This window comes from Uloborus diversus, chromosome 1, assembly GCF_026930045.1.
Source record: "Uloborus diversus isolate 005 chromosome 1, Udiv.v.3.1, whole genome shotgun sequence".
In the NCBI taxonomy this organism is placed as follows: domain Eukaryota; kingdom Metazoa; phylum Arthropoda; class Arachnida; order Araneae; family Uloboridae; genus Uloborus; species Uloborus diversus.
In genome coordinates, this window is record NC_072731.1 from 13,667,378 (window position 1) to 13,689,166 (window position 21,789).

At 33.1% G+C, this 21,789-nt stretch overlaps 1 protein-coding gene across 1 annotated transcript in view; it reads left to right on the forward strand.

The window, feature by feature from the left end:
• Positions 1-21,789, forward strand: part of LOC129234297 (cGMP-dependent 3',5'-cyclic phosphodiesterase-like) — a 137,310-nt gene that overhangs the window by 105,771 nt on the left and 9,750 nt on the right. Inside the window, exons 14-20 of the mRNA XM_054868292.1 lie at positions 6,223-6,293; positions 11,951-12,076; positions 13,166-13,253; positions 13,348-13,395; positions 13,484-13,558; positions 17,712-17,811; positions 19,332-19,444. Of these exons, the coding sequence (XP_054724267.1) occupies positions 6,223-6,293; positions 11,951-12,076; positions 13,166-13,253; positions 13,348-13,395; positions 13,484-13,558; positions 17,712-17,811; positions 19,332-19,444 (621 nt within the window). The remainder of the gene's footprint in view (positions 1-6,222; positions 6,294-11,950; positions 12,077-13,165; positions 13,254-13,347; positions 13,396-13,483; positions 13,559-17,711; positions 17,812-19,331; positions 19,445-21,789) is intronic.

The following is a 21,789-nucleotide window of genomic DNA, read 5'->3' on the forward strand; positions in this document are numbered from 1 at the left end:
ATTCCACCATTATAATATTATTTTCGCGAATCCCCTTAAAACCTCTCGCAAACCCCCAGGTGTTCGGGAACCACTGGTTGGGAAGTGATGTCCTATTCTAACACAAAAATGAGAAATGTTTACTGTAAACTGAAAAAATCTGATGTGGACACCACACTATTTCCTTTTGCATCTATTAAATTAATGTTTTTTAATAACTCAAAAATATGGGTGTGTGCACGTAACTGTACAGCGTTTACAAACTTTCAGGGCAGATAGAGTACACCTAGACGATGGGAAATCACATAGCAATGTATGGTCGAAAACGCTTTCCTGACGCGATAGTGACGACAAAAAGTACAAGAAAAACAGGACACAAATAAGAGGAAAAGAAATGTTTGTTATTTCTAATACAGCAAAAATGCTGGTTAAGTTTTTGTCTGGTGTACACGTTAGATGTTGTTACGTAAACCGAAGCATCTGATGACGGTGCATGAGCACACGCGGTTTTTGTTGCCGCACTCGCTTTGACGTTCGATCTTCAATGCGCCGGAGAGGTGAGGCATGCATTACGGCCCGGGGTCGTATTTTCGAACACCTACTTTGATGACGATCGTTGGGTCCTTCATGTTCTTTTTTCTTAGTTTTTTGCTGTACTAAGGATAATAAACATGCTTTCTTCTCTTGTTCGTCTCTTGTCTTTTTGGTGATTTGTGTCGTCACTACCGCGCCAGGAAAGCGTTTCCGACCATGCATTGCTGTGTGATCTCCCATCATCTAGGTGCACTCTATCTGCTCTGTAAGTCTGTAAACGCTGTACTGTTACACCCTGTATATCATAAAACATCGACATCAAAGAAACAACAAACACAAAACATCGATACATGAAATACTATACATCGATATACATACATACATCGATACACGAACATACGATACATGATTATAGGGCGGTAACTTACTGAAAATACAAAACATCGATGTTAAGATTATTATAGACATCGACGCTGCGCCACTAGCATTAAGTCAAACGGTAGAGACTAGGGGCTTTCCTTTAGTACTCAAGAAATGAGTTCTCCATAAGTTTTGTTTAAAATGTTCTAGCTGTGTGTGTGTGTAATAACCACTATTTCACTGAATTTATTTCAAAGATTAAATGTAAAACTCTTGGATTAAAATGTATAAGTTTACCCTATCACTGAATTTTATGACAATGTTTTAGGAACTAACTCTATTCTATAGTCATTAGCAGTTATTGAAGAAAAGTTTTAAACTTTGTTCTCAAGCTGCTTTTGGCAAGAATTCATAAAAATGGTTCACGTTTCGAAAATCCCTTGTTAATGGAATTTAAAGTTAATGAAGCAGAAAATGAAGCAAGCTCAGACAAAATTGAATAATAAATAAGTTGCTTCAAGCTGTTTTGACTGGACGTCCTTTTGATCCTCAAGATTTTATTTATAGCACGGGAGCTATTGTAAAAGGTTAAGCATTTGATCATTAATTATTCGTGGCGACATGTTAGCTTCTTTTGTCTTCTAATCAAAGGGATTACAGAAGAATAACACTGATTAATGTGTACGCTTATTTTAGTAAATGGCTTAGAGGGATTTCTAAGAGCAACAACGGAACATTCTAAGATTGAAACTAGAAATTTAAAATATTAATAAAGGTCACTAATACTTTGATCGAGATAGAATATTGCTAGAGGAAAATGTGTAAAAACGGGCACAATGGGATTGTTTCCTTCAGACAAAAGTAGTACTTTTTGTCACTGAAATTAATAGAATAAGCAAAAAAATAACATGGACTCAGAAAATACTTTCTTTTCCGAACAGTTATTTTTTAATTAATTTTTTAAAATGTCCGATTCTTCAAACAAGGCGTGGTCTTTATAACGTCACAAATGATGCACTTTGCCACATCTTTCTACTACGTTTCGACGTTATGATAATCAAGCAGCGAATTAAAATTGCGCTCTACGCTTGCTGTCAACCATATTGTTGCCAATATACAAGAGTAAAGATGCGAATTAAATATATTGTTCTGTGAATGGCAACACAGAATGGCATTTCATCATTTGTGATGTCATCGGCAGAAGCGTAAAACGATGAAAAAGCACCGATTTAAGTTTTTTTTTTTTTTTTTTTTTTTTTTTTTTTTTTTAATATTAAACTTAAAGAAATTATTTAAAAATGGCTAGATTCTATGTTTTTAAGCATGCTCTTTCAAAAAAAAAAAACACTCTTAAAATTTTGGAAACGACCCCATTATAAATATGGGCAACCCTCCCTAGTGGCTAAGGGCGGTACCGAGGACTGGCGACGAGGACTGTATATTAGGGTGGAGTGAAAAAGATAAATTTTCGAATTTCGAAACGCCTGGTGTCTCAAAAATTGACTTTTAGCATCAATAGGTTATTTTTAAAATCTTAGCCTCCTAGGATAATATCTTTTAGTTCTAAAACCGCACCAAAAATGTACAAAACTGCAAAAAATTGACCTTTTTTGAACATTTTTTACGAAAGAATTCTATTACATACCTTCAATTAAAAACTATTATGCACAACACGAAAAGATTGATCAATTTTCATTGCTAAGAACTAAATGCATTCTATCAGAAAGAAGATATGAGCTTTTCTGTGGCAATCAAGTTCGTTTGAGCAACAACAACGAAACAATCTATATAAAAAAAAACAAAGAATATGTTTGTATATATGTGTGTATATTTTTTTATATGTATATATGTATGTTCCCTATACAAATCCACAGTTTACGTCGGGTCGAGACCGAATTTGGCAGGGAAGTACTTAGGCACTCGAGAAAGAACGTAGGGGGGGGGGGGGATTTCAAACGTCAAAAAAGTATCGAACTGTTCGAATTTTAATTTTAGGGCCCAAAAATGGCATTAAATGGCTCTTCTCCTTCTTGTAAGTTATATTGTAAAAATCAAAGCTAACTGATATCGTTGAAACTTTGATTTCAGGATTTTATTTGTACTTGGATAGCATTCTATTGCTGTTTTTTTTTTTTTTTTTTTTTTTCGAAAAAGGAAGTCTCCTTTGTCAACTAAAAAAATTCAGAAAAGAAAAACTCCATAGATTTTAAGATATATGGTACATTTTTTTCAGTGGGGTGGAATGGGTATAATATTAGGCTTAATGACAAAGGCTGACGAATTAAAAATTTTTCTCATTAAAAGTTATTTTCTGAAGTAAGTTGTTAATTTTATCAAAAGTTTAATATTCTGAAATCCTTACGTTATGGAGTTGCTTATAGTTGCACTAAATCTGGTTGGTTGGAAGACACTATTCTTTAAAGAATGGTTCACACTTTCCGCAAGGCATCTGAAAAGACATGCATGCCATCTAACCTATGAAACTGTAAAGCATGCTAACGATAAAGAAATTATCATTTGCCTACCGCCTAATACGAGTCATACCATTAGACTACTAGGCAACGCCATAGCTGACTCATTAAATTGAAAACCAGTCTGATCAAACTCTCATTCCACTAAGCTTATGTTGAAGTACAATATCTACAGGAGATTGGGTGCTTGTTGAATACAGTGTCAAGAAATTTAAAAAGTATTTTATTGCTCAAGTTCTAGAACCTTTATATACGTGTGCTTATGTTGTAAAAATTCTTAAGTCTTTGATGGGAAATTTTTTCACCTTCCCCAATAAAGTCAAAATGAAGATTGAAGAAGAACAGATCATCAAAACCTAAGTCAGCTTATCCTCAATAATTGTGGAAATTATACCTTTAATTGTAGTGAAATTACAGACTAATAGATTTTTACCCTTATATTAATATATTTTTGTGAAAAAATAATAAATAAATTCACAATTTTCACTTTGAAATGTAATTTAAAACAATACTACCCATTTCTCCCCACCCCATGGAGTGGAATAGGTATAAAAACAGACTTTGAAATAATAGCTTTTTTACTAAATAATAAAATGGTTTCAGTAATTATAACTATGGATATGTGAAGTGTATTGTTGAAATATAAAAACTCAGTTAAGGTTTTTTAATTGTTGGATATCATATTTGAACAGTTTAATAATCATTTCAAAAATGCCTGTTTTTATACCCATTCCACCCCACCTGACCCTACCGTACAATATCGAAACCGTGTTGTACAAGTACCATATACGAGGGATGCCTGTATATGATTTCTTGATCACAACATTCAAAAGTTGCAGTTAATCTTCAAGTCTTTATATTTAGGTTAATTCTAAAGCAGCTAATAAATTTAAATCAAAAATTTGAGTGAAGTAATAGGCGGTATACAGCTTTGTGCAAATAGCTTTTAATTTTCCGCCTACATTTTCTTCCCTCAATTTTTAATTTCCATTGGCTGCTTTATTCTACTGGCTGCTTTTGAATTTACCTAAATAGAAAGACATTTTGAGTTTCTGCAATTTTTGAGTGTTATGATCAAGAAATCATGGTTATTTTATTTCATACTTTTTAGTGCAAACCAAGATTATAAATAGTCTTAAAAATTAAAAAACTTGTTTTAATTAATTTATTTATTTATTTTATTTTATTTTATTTTTATTTTTATTTTATTTTTAATTTGTTTAATATTTATTTATTTTTTTATTTTATTTATTTTTTTATTATTTTTATTTTTTTATTCATTTTTTTTTATTTCTCTCTTTTTTTTCTTTTTCTTTCTTTTTTTTTTAAGACAAAGAAAAGAAGAAAAAATAATCAGCATATTCCATACGAGTTTCTCACATATGAGCATCATAAATCAAATTTTAAGGACCACATTTCAACGGTAACTCAATTTGCTATACAAAAATAATGCAGTATTTATCTTCGAAATTTTATAGAACTCACCAATGAAAGTGACTTTGACTGTTGGTTACATTCTTTTACGTAAATGAAAGTGGAATAGAGCAATTTTACTTTATTTGAATGCAGTGGGGTTGTTTCCATCAGTCAAAACTGCTACTTTTAGTCACTGAAGTTGATAAAATGAGCAAAATAATAACATGGAGCAAGAAAAATCATTTATTTTAAAAATTTTTAATTTTTAATTATTTTTTTAAATGTTGGATTTTTTAAACAAAGTGTGATCTTTATGATGTCACAAGTGATGCACTTTGACGCGGACTCCACTGGACTGCTGAATGCTGACGCTTGCTGTCTACCGCGTTTCCAGCTCATGATAATTCAGAAGCGAATAAAATATTGCTCTCTACGCTTGTTATTAACCGTATCGTTGCCGGTACTGCGAGTAAAGATGCGATTAAATATTTCGTTCTGCACTAATGGCATCAGTGAATGGCATTTCATCACTTGTGATGTCATGTGCAGAAGCGTAAAAAATTAAACTGAATCTGCTCAAAGATAAAAATATATATATTTTTAAATATTAAACTTTGCCATATTATTTAAAAAATTTTAAGCATGATCTTTCAGAAAAGGAAAAAAAAAAACTTTAAAAATTTCGGAAACGACCCCATTTATTGTCCAGAAAGTTTTTGGTCAGCTTGGATAAATTTTGCAAACAATAATACTAATAATACAATACATTGTTCCTTGGAATTCAAAACATTTTTAAAACCGTCTCATAAAAAATTCTAAGCAATGGTCATTAGAACATTTTTTTAAAAACCATCCTCATATATATATAACAGCGAATGATCGAGTAACGCTAATGATGTCACCAAACTTAAAACTCGCTCCACGGCATGATAATTTAATAATATTTTGTGTTAATGTTTGAAATGCAGGAAAAGGCTTTATTGTGACAAGGCTGAACTGTATCCGATTACTTAACTGTTTTACTGGTAACTATGTGTCATTTTAGAAGAATGAAGAAACCAAAAAGTGGTCAACAATGAACGCTATCTACTCGAGTTTGTGGTTCATCCACTGGAGTTAGGGTAGAAATTTCAACTATCAAAATATCACCAAACAGGCAATGGCTTCGTTCAAATGTAGAAGCAATTTTCACCCGTCATACCTTGATGGGCGATTTTCTAGTATAAATAGAATAAAAATGAAGACAATAGGAAGATTATGCACCAGTTATAATCTCATTAAAAATAATTTGGATTCATTTCCAAGCATTCCAAATCTTGACAGGAATGAAATTCAGATATTACGTCCTGTTGCTTTTAGTCAGTTCTTTTAACAACATAACTGCCCTAAACAGTGCCGTTATGTTGTTAAAAGAAAGTTATTTTTAAAAATCTTAAAATTGATCTTCCACTTTATATTTCAGGCTGTGATGGCAATGTTTCAAGACCTGGGAATGATTCATCGATGGAGAATTCCGATGGTAACTCTTGCAAAGTAAGCTCTGCCTCTAATGTGAAGCATTTTGTTTTAAAAACGGTATAAATCAACAAAAACCGAGGGATGGGGAAATAAGCTTACTTTTATCACTGTTTTATTATTATTATTATTATTATTATTAACGAAATGTTTGATATGAAACTCTTTACGTTAACTTTTCCTTTTCTACAACTTGTAAGGCGGGTAATTCAAATAGAGCCGTGTAGACAATAAGGCCATCCCCATTTAGTAAACATTCACTAGATCTTGATTTTATCGTCATCATAATGCCTAACTTATGATAAAGCGTTTTCAATCCTGTGTAGCTAACTAGTATAAAAAAAATCGCTAATTGTTCTAGAAAGAGTTATTTATGCACTTGACGAATTTAAAAAGAAAAATATTTGCCGTGTACCGCCATTTTTTATGTGATTTGATAAACCTAGAAAAGTAAACTCTGTAGTGTATAAGGCCATGTTTGGCATTATTAGGACTTCGGTGTTTTTATTCAGTTAGTGAAATGTAGGCTGGAGGATAGGATCTAGTACTATATATGCTGCACGTCTGTGCGCAGGAGTGACCAAAAAACAAAAATTAACGACTTACCATCGCCCCGAATGTGACGATTGATTTTCTGAGTTCCATTGAAGTAAATACGGAGTTTTTGATAAACTCTTAGAGTTCATAAAAGGTGATTTAATATGTTTTTATACTTAAAGTATGTTTCCGTTATTTTTAGATGGGTAGGTTTTTTTTTTTTTTTTTCAGAGTTGACCATATTAGAGACCTCTGTTTCTAACTAAGCCGATTCGCCATTTTCTGTTAAACTGCTGCCTAATTTTACATTTAATATTAAAACGTATATTACACCAAACATAATATAAATTTTAATTTTCACGTGGAGTGATTTTTTTTTCCTTATTTTTAGTCATTTGATGAATGTACAAAGGGGCAATTCCACAGAAAAGGGGAAAAGGTGGCAGAATTTTAAAATAATCTTTTTCTCACAATTTTGGTATCAATGGAAAGGTAATTATCTGAAGTGTATGGAAATAACAAAAATATGCAACAAAAGCAAAATTAATTAGAGTTCTGAGGCTTCAAATCAGGTTGTTATGATTATGTTCTTACGAGTAACTTTTTTTATACGACTTAAGAATGGCTGTTTGATACTTACATTATCGCATTTTTCAAATATTCTCTCTAAAATATGCTTCTCAGAACTCTCTAGAAGGGTTATATACAAAAAAATTGCACTGTAACTGCAAAACTTAATTTTTAGGGATTTTTTCATGTAAGGCATTTTTGTAATTCTACTTCCGACACCAAATTGGCTGAAAGTTTATATTATGTAAAACTGAATGGAGATTTTTACAAAATATTTTGTCTGCAAATAAAGATTTTATATGCAATTAAAAATAATCATTTAAATTAAATTTCAAAAAACTAGTTATGCTTAAATAAATGGTCAGAAAAATTTCTACGTCCGACACCAATATTTTCCTAACTGAAAGTAGGTTTATAAGTATACGAAAATTCCTGATTAAATTAAATAATTCACACATGCTATTCATATGCCTAATTATGTATTTATATTTATATTTTACATAACATAAATTTAAAGAACATATACACAATATTTCGACTGGGGAAAATATCTGAAGATAAGAAATGAGTCTCATATGTTTATCAATAGCGATTAAAGTAGTTATGCATAAAATTATGAATATTTAAGAAGCATTAGGGTTCTCAGTTCAAAATCCTCCCTTCCCCAGTTTTCACTTAAAAACTCTCAGGTATTTTTGGTGAACTCACAACAACCCCTGTTTATGCCTAGAAATGCTCAGTTTCATTTTCAACAATTTGTAACCAACATCTAAATTTCTTATTATTTGTTAATAAGTTAGATTTTTCTTCATTAAAATTCAACAAATCAATCTTCATTTCTTTTCACCCTAGAGATTGAGTTTTTTGCTGTTCACATAGAGATTGTAAAAAAAAAAAAAAAACTTGACAAAATGCGTCAAATCTCTCTTGTTCTCGTTATAGTATTTTCTTCGTTTTATGAATGAAGACTCAAAATACAAATTTCCTGGAATGGTATATTGATACATTAGGGGTGTCCATCTCCTCAAAAGCAATGAGATCTCCCCTGCCCCCCCCCCTCCCTCCAAATCCCTCAAGAACACCCAGAAGAATAATATTTTGTCAGAAAAACAAAGAAATGTCTTGAAAGACATTCCTTGTAAGCAAGTTCTATGACATAACCTGGGCCATGATCCCCCCCCCCTCCCTACATTCTTTTTGCGTAAAATTTTTAGTTTCAAATTATTTCAATTTTCACAAAATTATTTGATTTTTCACAAAAAAATGGTGCCCTGGGAAAAATTCTGCACAAACTCCTGTTATGCATATTTTCCCCTTTTTTATGCTTTAAAATATCATAATATATAATTCCATAAACAAATTAAGAGTTAAACAGCTTTTTAAGATGTTTATTTCATGTCGGATGTTGTCTGCTTTGCACATTCTACATCCGATACCAACTATTCTACGTCCGACACCAAGGGAAAAAAAATTATTTTATTTATCCGTGAATTAATTTGGTGAAAAAGGAAAAATTATTCATATTTCAGCTTTACTTTTCAACATTCAAGTAGTCAAAAAATCTGAAAACAGTTCATTGAGCTGAAACTTGGGTTGTTTCAACGTACGTCAATTTTAAGTTCCCCTTTCATCTACGTCCGACACCATGAGGTTTTTTATTTTTAATATTTATAGTTTGAATTTTTTTCAGAAATTCTATAAGTTTTTATATTGTTCCTACATATATAAGTATTGAGAAAAAAAATTGTCTCAGTTCATCCATTTTAACTCTGAAAAATATGAACCTTTATTGGTAAATTTCATGCAAATTCTACGTCCGACACCGTGGAATTACCCAAAGATTGGAGCCAACTGTACTAAAAATGAGCGAGATATTAGGCATTGAACCTTAGGTTGGCCTCATTTGAAACACTTACCTTACGCATGCGATATACCAGACATCCCGGTTTATCACATCCAGAGACTGCAGTTTCGTTCTTGTTGGAACTCATCAGTCTGGAATAGTGAATAACCGAGCTGGAGGCAGGTGACATTTCATTGAAGCTGAGAGCTCCAACAACTGGTAGATAAAGGTAATTTACCTCACCAACGAATGTCCGCAGCATGGTGCGGTTCAACTCGTGAAATTGAAGGCAAAAATTGGGTATTTAGCAGTTAGTTACCGCCCCTAAGCCGGGGCGAAGGCAGAATTACATGCAATATACCAGACATCCCGATTATTACATCCACAGACAGCGCCAACAACAACAACGTTCTTGTTAGAATTGCAGTTTGTTGGAGCTCTCAGCTTCAATGAAATGTAACCTGCCTCCAGCTCGGTCATTCACTATTCCAGACTGTCTTCTTGTCACACCCACTCGAAAATATCAATCCAGTTGCATCCAAATTGGTTTAAGCGAAAGCCATCAGTAAAAATTAATATTGTTCACCAGTTTTTAGTCTTGGGTTTCTTTCTGTTTTAGGACAGAAAATTGGTCTTTAATTTTGGTTGGCAATACTTAAGATAGCAAAAATTCGAAATTCTAATGCTCACTTTCCCTAGAAAATTATTTATGCCTAACAATGATTGCCCATAAAAATTTGTGATAGAGAATATTTTACATCGACTTGTCCAAATTTCAGTGTTTCTAAATGTGATTTTTTTTTAAAATCTTTCTTCTTAAAAGTCAAGATGCAGAAAAAAATGTTATTGCCAGTGGCAAGTAGAAGTAAATTTTTCGACGCGAATCCTTTTATCCCAGTCGCCCTTTTTTTCTCTTACTTTTTTTTTTTTTTTGTTTTGTTTTACAAAAAAAAAAAAAAACGAAATTAAAAAAAGTAGCTTTTTTAAGTTGCTATTAAACATAAAAATTATCAGTTCAGCCTTTATTTGAGGTTAATATAAATAAATAATTATATGAGTGTTAATGGTATAATCAAATGTTAATTTTTAATCAAATGTTAATGCGAACAGGAAGATATATATGTTGGGTTGATATTTCTGAAGGATAGAGAGAACTAATAACAACACGAGTAGGTATTGGGGAGGATGGCAGTCGGGTGGCGAATGATATTAATATTTTCAGTCGCCACTCGCCACTTCGCTTTGCTTAGACCGCTAATTTTCGTCTTTAGTTTTTCCTCAGGAGGAGAGGGTTAGAAAAATTCTTGCATACACATAAAATAAAATACTGGGCATGCCTGAAACATAGTTTTTGGTAGAGTTGACCTCCAAACCCCCTCTCCTTCTCTGCTTTGCTCCTGAAACAACTATGTTATAGAAGGACCTAATCTCGATCTAGAAGAGTCATCAGAATTGTCCACAGAAAGCAAAATTGTCTGTTATTAATATTTAAGCTCGTGAGCTTTTGTGAGAGTAAAAGATTTTGAGTAAAAGTGTTTCGTAATAATTGAAATTTCACATCGATTTTTATGTCGTCAAGAAAACGGCCTGTTACTACTAAGGCCCCTATATATACGAACCGACGATTCATGTTAAGATCAGCCATTTTGGATCGGAGCGCGTGTGTTTGAGTGGTTGCCTTTTCTGGCAAGTTATCGCGTTTGGTAATTGTTTACTGCGATCGATTATTAGCGGTACGTGAATTCTTTATTAAATAAAATATTATTTTCGCCAAATTTGTCGAAACCTGTAACTTTGCTGCGGTAACCCTAGCAGCGCAACAATGGAAAATCCGATCCAAAATGGCTAAATTTAAGCTGATGCGTCGGCCTGTATATACAACGGCTCTAGTTACTACAACACTATGCTTTTACGAAACTATTTTAATTTCTTGCAATGAGCAGTCATTTTCTGAGAAAGAAAAATTCGACCATTTTTACTCTTAACTTTTCTACTGGTTATTTAAATGTCAAGAGTTCCTTTTCACTTGGTTGAAAAAATAGCGTTTTCACTTAATAATTCCTTTTGAGTAAAAACCTCTTTTGGAAATAAAAGTTTGACGGAATCTCACTTTTCATAATGGGGTCGTTTCCAAAATTTTCAAAGTATTTTTTTTATCTGAAAGAGCATGCTTAAAAACATAGGATCTAACCATTTTCAAATAATTTATTTAAGTTTAATATTTTTAAAAAAGTTACTTAAATCGGTGCGCTTGTTTACACTTCTGTCGTGTGACATCACAAATGCCATTCAATGTTGCCATTCACAGAACAAAATATTTAATTCGCATCTTTACTCACGTGCATTGGCAACGATAGGGTTGATAGCAAGCGTAGAGCTCAATTTTAATTCGCTTCTTGATTATCATAACGTGGAAACGTGGTAGAAAGATGAGGCAAATTGCATCATTTGTGACGTCATAAAGACCACGCCTTGTTTGAAAAAGCGGACATTTAAAAAAAATTAATTTTAAAAAAACTGTTGGGAAAATGAAAGTATTTTCTGGATCCACGTAATTTTTTTTTTTTTTTTTGCTCATTCTATCCATTTCAATGACTAAAAGTAGTACTTTTGACTGAAGGAAACAACCCCCATTCTCTTATTTTCACTAAATAATGTCATTAGAAAAGTTATTCTATAGGTTATTCTTTGCTGGCATGTTCACTCTTATGTTTTAAATTTTCAGATTTGTGCTGATGGTTAAGAAAGGTTATCGTGATCCTCCGTACCACAACTGGATGCACGCCTTCTCTGTGGGGCATTTTTCATACCTAATGCACAAAGCTGTTGGCTTGATGGGGAAATATCTATCGTAAGTATTACTCGTAAGTCGTTTTAATCTAATTTTAAAAACCAGCTCTGAATATGCATACATGTATTATGCAATATGAATGATGACAAAATTTCACGTGTTATATGGATCTTGAATACGGTTGGAAGAAAGAATTTTTTAATCTTGTGACTAAGTAAAAAACAGCATTTTTGATGAGATAAACTTAAAGTATTATCAAATAAAGCCATATGAAGTTTTGAAACGTTAAAGCCTACAGATGCTTACAAGCTAAAAGTTGGACCTACTGTGTAATCACCGATGAGATGGAAAGGCTAACATCCGGTTTTCAGGCGGAAATGGAAGCGTCTGTTAGTTTTTAGGGGTGCCAGTTTTTGCACACGTATGTTAGCCTCTAAATTAAGCAGTCACATTAAAATGATCGAACCAGGTGAATCAAATGGTTATTTTTCTCCGTCATTCAAATAAGACTCGTTCTGATTGGACGTTTGCCAATCCGTGGGCAGACTGTTCTTTCGTACTAAAAAGGAAAACCGTCTGATATGTGAGCACTACACTTCTAGATTTTTAACAACTGAAGATGATTTTTCAGGTGTTTGTCTGAAAATAGAAATCTTTCGTGATTCGAAACGTTTTACCAGCGTACAAGAAAGTGACTAAACATCCTAGCGACTATCCAGAATATAATCAGGCAAGCGTGTCCATAAAATTTATTATTGAGTGAGCATAGCTTTTGTCTCCAAGAGACCTTTGATAAGTAGGTCTAGTAAGCCTACATAGCCTAGTAAGCGACTATCCAGAATATAATCAGGCAGGCGTGTCCATAAAATGTATTATTGATTGAGCATAGCTTTTGTCTCCATGAGACCTTTGATAAGTAGGTCTAGTAAGCCTACGTAGCCTAGTAAGCGACTATCCAGAATATAATCAGGCAGGCGTGTCCATAAAATTTATTATTGAGTGAGCATAGCTTTTGTCTCCAAGAGACCTTTGATAAGTTCCCCTGAGTAGTTGAACAATCAATTCCTTCAAGACTTCATAATCACAAAAAAAAAAAAAAGCTGTTTAATTTCTTGCCCATGCTACATCTTTTTCCCCCGATATTTACAGAGAACTAGAGAGCTTGGCCTTATTCATTGCATGCTTATGCCACGATTTAGACCACAGAGGAACGAACAACAACTTCCAAGTTGCTTCAGTAAGTAAAATCATACGTTTCTTTTTAAGCATCAGTTTTTCTTTTCCATCACAAACGAGGGAAAGTTGACTCATTTATGCTTTTCCCCATGTAGAAATCAGATTTGGCAGCTTTGTATTGCTCTGAAGGGTCGGTTATGGAGGTACGTTTGAGTCATTTTATTTTCGACCATTCCAGTGAACATTTTATCGATATGGTAATGCCAAAAAATGTTCTTAACTATTTTACAGAGGCACCATTTTGCTCAAGCTATGGCTATCTTGAATACAGATGGCTGTAACATCTTAGAAAACTTATCCCGGAAAGTAAGTTGTAATTTATAAGACTATTTTCAGAGTAGAAAACAGTTTCTGGGTGAAACTTTTCAGAAAATCATCAGCGCTCATGTTGTATGATTATGCGACATGTAAAAGATCCCTTGGGTATTCGTTTGGCTTTGAATTCTCTCGGAAAAATGGGGTGGTTTCCTTCGGTCAAAAGTACTACTTTTAGTCATTGAAATGGACAGAATGAGCAAAAAAAAAAAAAAAAAAACATGGACCCAGAAAATACTTTCATTTTCCAAACAGTTTTTTTTTTAATTAATTTTTTTAAATGTCCGATTATTCAAACAAGGCGTGGTCTTTATGACGTCACAAATGATGCGCTTTGCCGCATCTTTCTACTACGTTTCCACGTTATGATAATCAGGCAGCGAATTAAAATTGCGCTCTACGCTTGCTATCAACCATATCGTTGCCAATGCACGTGAGTAAAGATGCGAATTAAATATTTTGCCCTGTGAATGACAACACTGAATGGCGTTTCATCATTCATGATGTCGTCGGCAGAAGCGTTAAACGATAAAAGAGTACCGATTTAAGTAATTTTTTAAAAATATTAAACTTAAAGAAATTATTTTAAAAATGGTCAGATTCTATGTTTTTAAGCATGCTCTTTCAGAAAAAAAATACTTTTAAAATTTTGGAAATGACCCCATTAAATTCGTAGTGCAGTTTTGCATAAAAGAGAGCTCAGGTGCCTCCATCTGGTGGAAACTGGGCGTCAAAAACTACTTGTGTCATGCATCAGCACCTTAATGGTGGCACATGAAAGACCGATGCCTTATCGGAGAGCCAACTAGGTCTGGTAAAGGTCTGGTAAAGGCCAAATGACTTCTTACACAGCCCCATTAGAAAAAAAATTTTTGCAAAACTGTTTGCTCAATAAGTAGGTGTTACGTCTTACCTGTGTCTCGCCGACTGATATTCATTCACACCTTGATATTATGTGATCCAAATCGAAATCATGTTCAGACTTACCTCAAAAGTACCACGTAAAATATTATCCAAAACCAATTCGAATTACTTTTAAATCCATATCATCAGTAATCAAAGGAAATGAACCAAATTGCAAATAATGTCCGAATTTACAAACCCAAGCTCAAAACCTTTTTGGATCCAATCCTACGCAAAGAAAGAAAACTCATAAAAAATCAACAAAATATTTAGGGAAAGTATGCTACGCAACCTACTTAAAGATTTAGTGAAACAATTTCGCCTTTAAATAGTTTAGCTTTACAAATTTTACTCCAACTCGCACAGACCCGCTTTTACCGACGTGGGATCGACTTTAAATTAGTTTATTGGCCTTTATAGTTTGAGTCATTTACAGAATTGGACTGTGAAATGTACGTAAAGTTAAATCTTTAAATATTTATAATTTTTCACTATAAACATAAATAATGAAATTTTCGCTTAATTTTTAACCGACTTCAAAAAGGAGGCGGTTATCAATTCATACCGTATGTATGTTTTTTTTTTTGTTTGTCCACTCACAGCGTCTCACCTAGTGAACCGATTTTGATGATTCTTTTTTTAATGGATAGGGGATGGCTCAACTTAGGTCCCATTACTTTGCTGGACCATATTTGTCCTTTAGAAAAAAAGTTATGGGCAAAAAACAACAAATTTCATGCAATTTCCATATTAAATGATTAAATATAAAACCCATTGTTATGAAAGTTTGGTGCCATACGACAGTAACATTAATAGTAATTGTAGTGATAATTTTGAATGAAGGCTTCTCTGAAGCAAGCATTAGGTTTCTTCAGGGGGATATTTCGATAATCGGGGATCTGGCGCCGTCGTTTCATTTTTGGCATAAATAATTTGATTTTGTTAACCCTGCTGATTTATAGTAAGCCTATGTGAATTATCAAAATCTTCCCTTCTTCAGTGCTATTGCTCCTTAGTGGGGGTAAACCTAACCTGGAAGCGAGGTGATGCAGTGATTATGATCTGCTTAGCCTTCACAATGCCTCAACTACACAGTAGTATTTTTATCGTTATCATCTACGCCAATAACAGATGCTCAGGGACAAGTAAGAAAATACAGGATTGTATAACAAGCAACTTGTATGCTGTGAAATGGAAACTAGTTAGGGAAAACGTAATACTTAAATGGTTATAAGTAAATTAACTACACATGAACTCCAGAGAGGAACAAAGATAAGTTTTTAGTGCCAATCGCCTAAAGTTTAATGCGTGTTTATAGTTTTTTTTTTTAGTATGGAGCATTTTTATGAAAAAAATAAGGCGAAGTTTCGTGATGGTAACTTCTTACTATTTCTGAAATACCAACATTTACACTAAAAAGAATGAAATAAAAAAATTTTGAAAAAAAAAATAGAACCGACTTCAAAATTGCTCTAAAAAGTGAAAAATAATTTTATTCTTTAAACACCATCGATAATGCTTTTAAACATAATTTTTGAAGTTGGCGCAAAAAGGATCGATAAAATCATTCACAGCCGTAACTCAACTATAACTATAAATTTAACCAGGCCCAGTTTCTTCACTATCACATACATTATGCATTGATGACAACATATTTGAATAACGATATAAATCTTTCATTTGTAACTTTGGATGCTTTTCTGAAAAAAATATGAACGAAGCATATGGTTACACTGGATTTTACGTTTTGTTTTTGTGCCAACTTCAAAAATTATGTTTAAAAGCATTATCGATGGTGTTTAAAGAATAAAATTATTTTTCACTTTTTAGAGCAATTTTGAAGTCGGTTCTATTTTTTTTTTTTTCAAAATTTTTTTATTAACTCCCATTTGTATTTTTACATTGAAAAAAATATAAATATTTCGAGGTTTATCGCTACGTACCATACATTTCACAGCCAAATTCTGTGTGTAGTGTGTAATGACCCATTTATTTACTTTTTATGAAGATTAAATTTAAGATTGAACACAAGTAATATTTGGGTAAGAGAATAATATGCTTTTGAGATTTTATTAATACATACACACACATTTTGATGGTTTTATTGCTACTGATTTCCAGATGTCTTCAGACTTAGTGACAACGACCCAGGTACTGCTGTTCCGAACGATAGTTGGGCCCTGAATATACTTCAATTTTTACCTTACGATTAATTTAAAAATGATTTTGCTAATGCGTTTATTATGCATACTTTATTTTAATGATTCACTAATGATAGTTATGTCATTATAATTGAGAAGAAAAAAACAGACGACTTTTATTTTGCAGTGAAAATACTTCAAATTATTTCTTTTTAAACCCTGACACACAAGGCAGGGGGTTATAAATTTGACGTGTCTGTGAATATATGTATCTCTGTGTCTGTGTCTATGGCACTCTAGTGCCTAAATGGATGGACCGATTTTGATTTTTTTTTTTTTTTTTTTGAGTTGATTGAGAGTGTTCTTAGCTAGATTGCGTCTTTGGATGACATTAATTAACGAAGATATTAATTAAAAACCTCTAAAAGGTTTTTCGTGGTTTTTGCAGTGAAAACATATTTAAAAATTTAAAAATTTAGTACCAAAATAAAGAGGATTTTTTCTGTATCCGATAGAATGAGTTTAGAACTTCCATGATACATAGAATTGAAATTATAAGGTTTTTTTAAAGCAGATTTTAAATATGGCTAAGCCATTATTCACGCGATTGGTAAACGAATTCATTGTTGACCGTCAAGAAAATTAAACGCAATGATTGAAAACTTTTATCTGCTGCCAGTTTCTATTTGTCAACAAATAAAATATTTGTAACTGATTTTTAATAGCACAAAGCTTTTAAAAAGATTTTCAATTTTCCTTCTTGATTCTATATTTGCGACACAGTCGGTTTTTTTTTTTTTTTTTTTATTTTAGTTAATAATACAGAAGGGCTTAGATCTCCGTAGAGTAAAGTATACTTTTAGAAAATAAAAATAAATAAAAAAAGACATAAAAGAGGAAAAGATGTATGAAACCGCCATAGCCAAGCAGCATTTCTGTTATAACTATTTAAAAGATGCATTATTAAATTCTTCAGCATAATTTATTTTGAAAGCTTTTTGTTACATCGTATACTAGATAATGTATAAAAAATGTTTATAAGAAAATTGAGTCACAGTATAACCTCACGATCAACTAAGAAAAAATTGATTTCTTTTTAGGAATACACGCAGTGTCTTGACTGCATGAGGGACGTGATTTTAGCAACAGATCTCGCTCACCACCTCAGAATCATCGAAGACATTGAAACTATGGTGAAGGGTAAGTAATTTTCCTGGCACGGGATTGTTCCAGTGGTTGGGAAAACTACTTTTTTTTTTTTTTTACAGCGAACTACAATTACTTTGTTACAAATGTAGTTAACTACAACTACTTTTTTTTTTCAAATGCAGCGAATACAATCTACTTTTTGAAAAGTAGTCGCTACTTCGCTACTTTTCAAAAAAAAAAAAGTAAATAAAGAAAAAAACACTTGAGGATGTAAGTCGATTTTTCAAGTCGCATACCCTCTTATATTTTTCCTCTTATATGAAACAATTGTAAAAAAAAGGAGGTCAAGGAGGGCTGCAACCACGACCATCCTTCCTCTTCATCATTCACCTATCTTGAACATCAGTCCAGAACATAGACTAATAATAAGAGTAGACCGAGCTTTCCCAGACTAGCTGATGAAAAACATCATGTGACTAGTGGAAGGCTTGGCGAAAATTTTGGCGGCATGGTTGCTAGATGGCAACATTATCAATAATTTGGCACTCGACATGTATTTTAAGACGTAATGTGTTTTCATTATAATTTTTTTTTCCAGGTGCAGAGAATGAACTGTTTTTCTTTTAGTTATGCATTATTTTGGCATTAGTTTTTGATCACAGTTTTCAGTAACTTTTATTTCATTTGGAACTGCTACGTCAGCGTTGGCGCGAACGTAATGGCGTAAACGTTTTGCGTTAACGCAAAAATGTACTAATCGGTATCTTAAATTGAAATTGTAGGTAAAAATCTTACCGTTTGCCGATTCTTTTCGGGCGCTTGCAATTTTAGTTGCTTATAGAGTTATTGAAATTGACTATAGAAAATGCAAAATTCGATCTAAACGAAAAACTTACTATATTAACAAAATATTTACAACTTAGAATAACAAATTTTCAAATCGGACTTCATAAAAGATCATTCTTCCGTGTTCCATCAATTCTATTTATTTTATTTCTCGCGAGCGTTGATCGTCTGCTACGATCAACGCCCGCTGTTGCTAGGATATCCACCAGTCACATGGTTTGATTTATGAGCAGCAAAAGGGTTTCCATAGCTCGGTCTACTCTTAATATTAGTCTATGGTCCAGCATAAATACTGAAATCTCGAATACGAGGAGGATTCCTCCCTGCCGTCACTGGTACGCAAGTGAAAAAGCAGGCTCTTTCTTGACCATCAATTGTAACAGAGCTTCTAGCATTGCAATCTCAAGATTAGCAAGCGGACACATAAAGGGTCTCTCGTGTTTCAAGTGCAATAAAATCTACGAGGTCTGCACTTTAACGTAAAACTGAGCAGGCCTCTCCTATTCTGGAGGATAAGCGACAACAATAACAACAAAGACGCTAGGTAAAATATTAAAGCATGGTTATTGATTCATTCTGATCCAAGTTATTTAGTCCCTTAATTTCCTGTCACAAATTAAATTATAACAGAGCTGGAACTATTATAAAACTGGATTTTAGGAAACGATTAAAGGGAGAGTCATCATTTTGTTTTTAGTGAATGTGTGATTTTTTTTCCTTTACAGATGGATACGATTTTCAAAACCAAAGGCACCATCAGTTATTGCTATGTCTTCTCATTACTTGCTGTGATTTGTCAGACCAAACGAAGGATTGGAAAAGTTCGAAAAAAATTGCCGTAAGTGTTCAATGTAGATTCACCAATAGTCGTAAAATAAAATACCTTCCAAGAAAATAAATGTTATTGTGTTTTTACTTTCTTCTATATCTAATATATAGAAGAAAGTATTGGATTCGTGCAAATTTTCGAATTTCGAATTTTGACGGATTCGAACGTTTTGAGGTGTGCTGAGTCCCTTTCGACTATTTTTGGAAAATGTCTGTCTGTGTGTGTGTGTGTGTGTGTATGTGTGTGTGTGTGTGTGTGTGTGTATGTGTGTCACGTCTGTGTGTGACCAGTTTTTTGTGGCCGCTCTACAGCAAAAACTACCGCATGAAATTGAACGAAATTTGGTACACATATGTGCCCCTATGTGAACTTGTGCCCATTGGTTTTTGGCGTGAATTCCTCCAAGGGGGGTGGAGCAATGGGACGTTTTTTGAGTTACGCGTGCTTGCTATTCCTCAGGAAGTAACCGGCGGAATCAAACAAAATTTGGTCCATATGTTGCCCCTAACAGGAGCAGGTGCTGATTCAATTTTGGTGTCAATAGCTCAAACGGGCGTTGAGTTATAGAACGTTTTTTGTCGTCAATTGTGACTGCTGTATCTCAAGAAATAACGAACGGAATCAAACAAAAAATTTTTGACAAGTAGCCCTTAGTGGGTATAAGACCTGATTTTATTTTGGTGTCAACAGCTAAAAAGGGGGTAGCGCAATCGCCCGTTCTTTTTTTCCATTGTGAGTGCCCTATCTCAAGAAGTAATGCTACGTTCTGGTTGAAATTTGGAATATATGTGAATCCATACGTAAACAGGCTTTGATTCAATTTTGACTCCAATCGCTCTAAGAGGTGTTGATTTTTTTTTTTTTTTTTTTTTTTTTTTTTTTTGCGAATAAAAATAGTTTTATTAATGCAACAATAAGAAAGATAAGTCGTAATAGATTGTCGTCTGCGTATTTCTCGTGATTTTAATTGTATGGAAATGATCGGAAATATTATTCTATTCTATTCTATTCAAGAGTCACAACTGACTACAACTGTATTTATGTCGAGGTCTGCATACTAGTGCCTTGCCTCCATTATTTTATATACCGATAGATGGCAGCACCATCACCGGATCGAACAGTTAATGAGAATTTAGAACTAGTCCAAGAGCAAATAGCTACCTGGTACTAGCACCCCCAGAGGTATCGTTTCACTTGGAGGACATTGAGACCACGAGCATATTTAACGTCGCCCAGTCCCCTTTAATGACGACGGTGGGTCTTCGACCAGCGGGGATCGAACCCGAGCCCCTCCGGCCCCGAGTCCAATGCCCTACCGATCAGGCTACCACGGCCCCATCGGAAATATTATCTCAATGATTTAAAATTTTTAACTGTTGCCATCTTATGTTTGTTAATAAATAAAATATTTGTAATTAATTCAAGTAAGGCTTTTAAAGTAACTTTCAATTTTCGCTCTTTGTTTTGTTTTTACAATAATTCAGACATTGGGATGGTCGTCAAGTTTTTGCATGTGTAATTTTGTTTTTGTTAGGAATATTGCTTCCTCGTCAAGCATGGGGAGGGATCAGAAAAAGGAAAAATATAGAAGAAAGTTTCGTGATGGCCACAACATACTAGTTTGTTTTAGTTAAACATAACTAGTATCAAATGTGTACAAAGAAATAAGTTAGCTTTGCATTACTTATTTGAAACAAACTGACGCATTAATATTGAGAAAAGTTTCGAGAAAATAAAAGATAAATAGCAATAACAACAAATGAACAGAATCCTAAAAAATAATACGCGAAAAAAAACTGATAGAATTTTATTAAGTAATGACAACGCCGATATTTTTTAACGGATCAGAGACTTGGACTGTCAATACCAATAAACAATCCAGAATTCAAGCCTCAAAAATGAATCAGAATTTTATTATCTATTCCAAACAATAATTTTAAGTAACAGTCGCCAAAAAAATAGTTATGGTCATATAGGCCCATAACTAAAATACTTACTTTTCATTGATTAGTTATGGGCACATTAGCTTGAAAAGATCTTAAATATCTTAATTACTGGCAAAACTATACCTATATTATAGAAAAAAGGCTACGGAATGAGTATGTACCAAAGAAACGGCGATCAGATTAAACACAGCAATGTCAAGTCCTTAAGGAAAAAACCCTTCAACAAGAAATTAAAATTAAAATTTTAAAAACTCCCGACTGGGTCGCTAATGTAGAATCAAGAGGGAAAATTAAAAATTCTTTTAAAGCCTTGTACTGTTAAAAATCAGTTACAATTTTTTATTTGTTGACAAATAGAAACTGGCAACAGATAAAAATTTTCATTAGTTTCCTTTGTCGGCCAGCATT